Genomic DNA, 897 nt, shown 5'->3' with positions numbered 1-897 from the left:
TGCGGGAGGTGTCCGGTTTAAAGGGTTAAAAAAGTTGATTTAATCACATAAAAAGATCAACAAAAGAAAAGCAACTGTTTCTTCAAAAGTTTTTTTTAAACATTGTGGATAAATATATTAACACTGCATTATTTTAAACATCCAGGATTATAGTTCTCCGATTTTGTAATTGCCGAAAGATTCCAACAACAAGCTACCTGCTCATACGCCATGAACTTGATAGCAGATTCAGGCGCGATCTTCAAAACGTTGATACCGTTCCCTCGCCACAGCGACCGAAGTCCACCCTCACGGATCATTTGGGCGAATCCTCCGGCGATGCCCATGAAGTTGCTGCGTGACGCATGAACCTGCCAACACCATTGCAGTGGTGAAATGTCTCAATTTGCTTGTAAATTATTTCATTTAAGCATTTTAATGTAAGTTTACTTCAGGTAAGGTAAGCTTTAAGGGTAGCTAAGCTACAATGTCCTGTATAGTCTTATACATTCATACACTGAAGAATTTAAAAATGTAGAATTTTAAGATCCACCAAACTGAAACTAGCCTCACTAAGGCATTTCATAATGTGCATGGTCATCCACCGAGACACTCATCCAAAGAACAGAACATCATGTACCATAGTGACTCAACAGTACACTTACTACAGTAGCAGTGTCCCTAAAGCAATCGAAGATGCAGTCCCTTCATAAGCAGCACACTGGTGACATGGGATCTCACTAACACTAGGATTTTAGCTCACAAGCCTAGATGGTTCTCATGAAACAAATGCTGTGACGTGAACTTGATCAAAAGTGTCAATTTAGACATTAATAATGTTAATAAGAAATGTTACTTGAGCACCAAATCAGCATGAAGGATCATGTGACACTGAAGACTGGAGTAATGGCTGCTGAA

General features: G+C 39.2%; 1 protein-coding gene across 1 annotated transcript in view; it reads right to left on the bottom strand.

Annotated features, from left to right (window-relative positions):
* The window catches only part of LOC107577952 (calcium-binding mitochondrial carrier protein SCaMC-2-B-like), a 16,980-nt gene that overhangs the window by 3,409 nt on the left and 12,674 nt on the right, over nucleotides 1–897 (bottom strand). The window contains exon 2 of the mRNA XM_016263968.1: nucleotides 198–350. Within this exon, the coding sequence (XP_016119454.1) occupies nucleotides 198–350 (153 nt within the window). The remainder of the gene's footprint in view (nucleotides 1–197; nucleotides 351–897) is intronic.

The sequence above is a fragment of the Sinocyclocheilus grahami genome, unplaced genomic scaffold (assembly GCF_001515645.1).
Source record: "Sinocyclocheilus grahami isolate Dianchi unplaced genomic scaffold, SAMN03320097.WGS_v1.1 scaffold7961.1, whole genome shotgun sequence".
NCBI lineage: Eukaryota > Metazoa > Chordata > Actinopteri > Cypriniformes > Cyprinidae > Sinocyclocheilus > Sinocyclocheilus grahami.
This window is presented reverse-complemented; position numbering and strand designations above follow the sequence as displayed.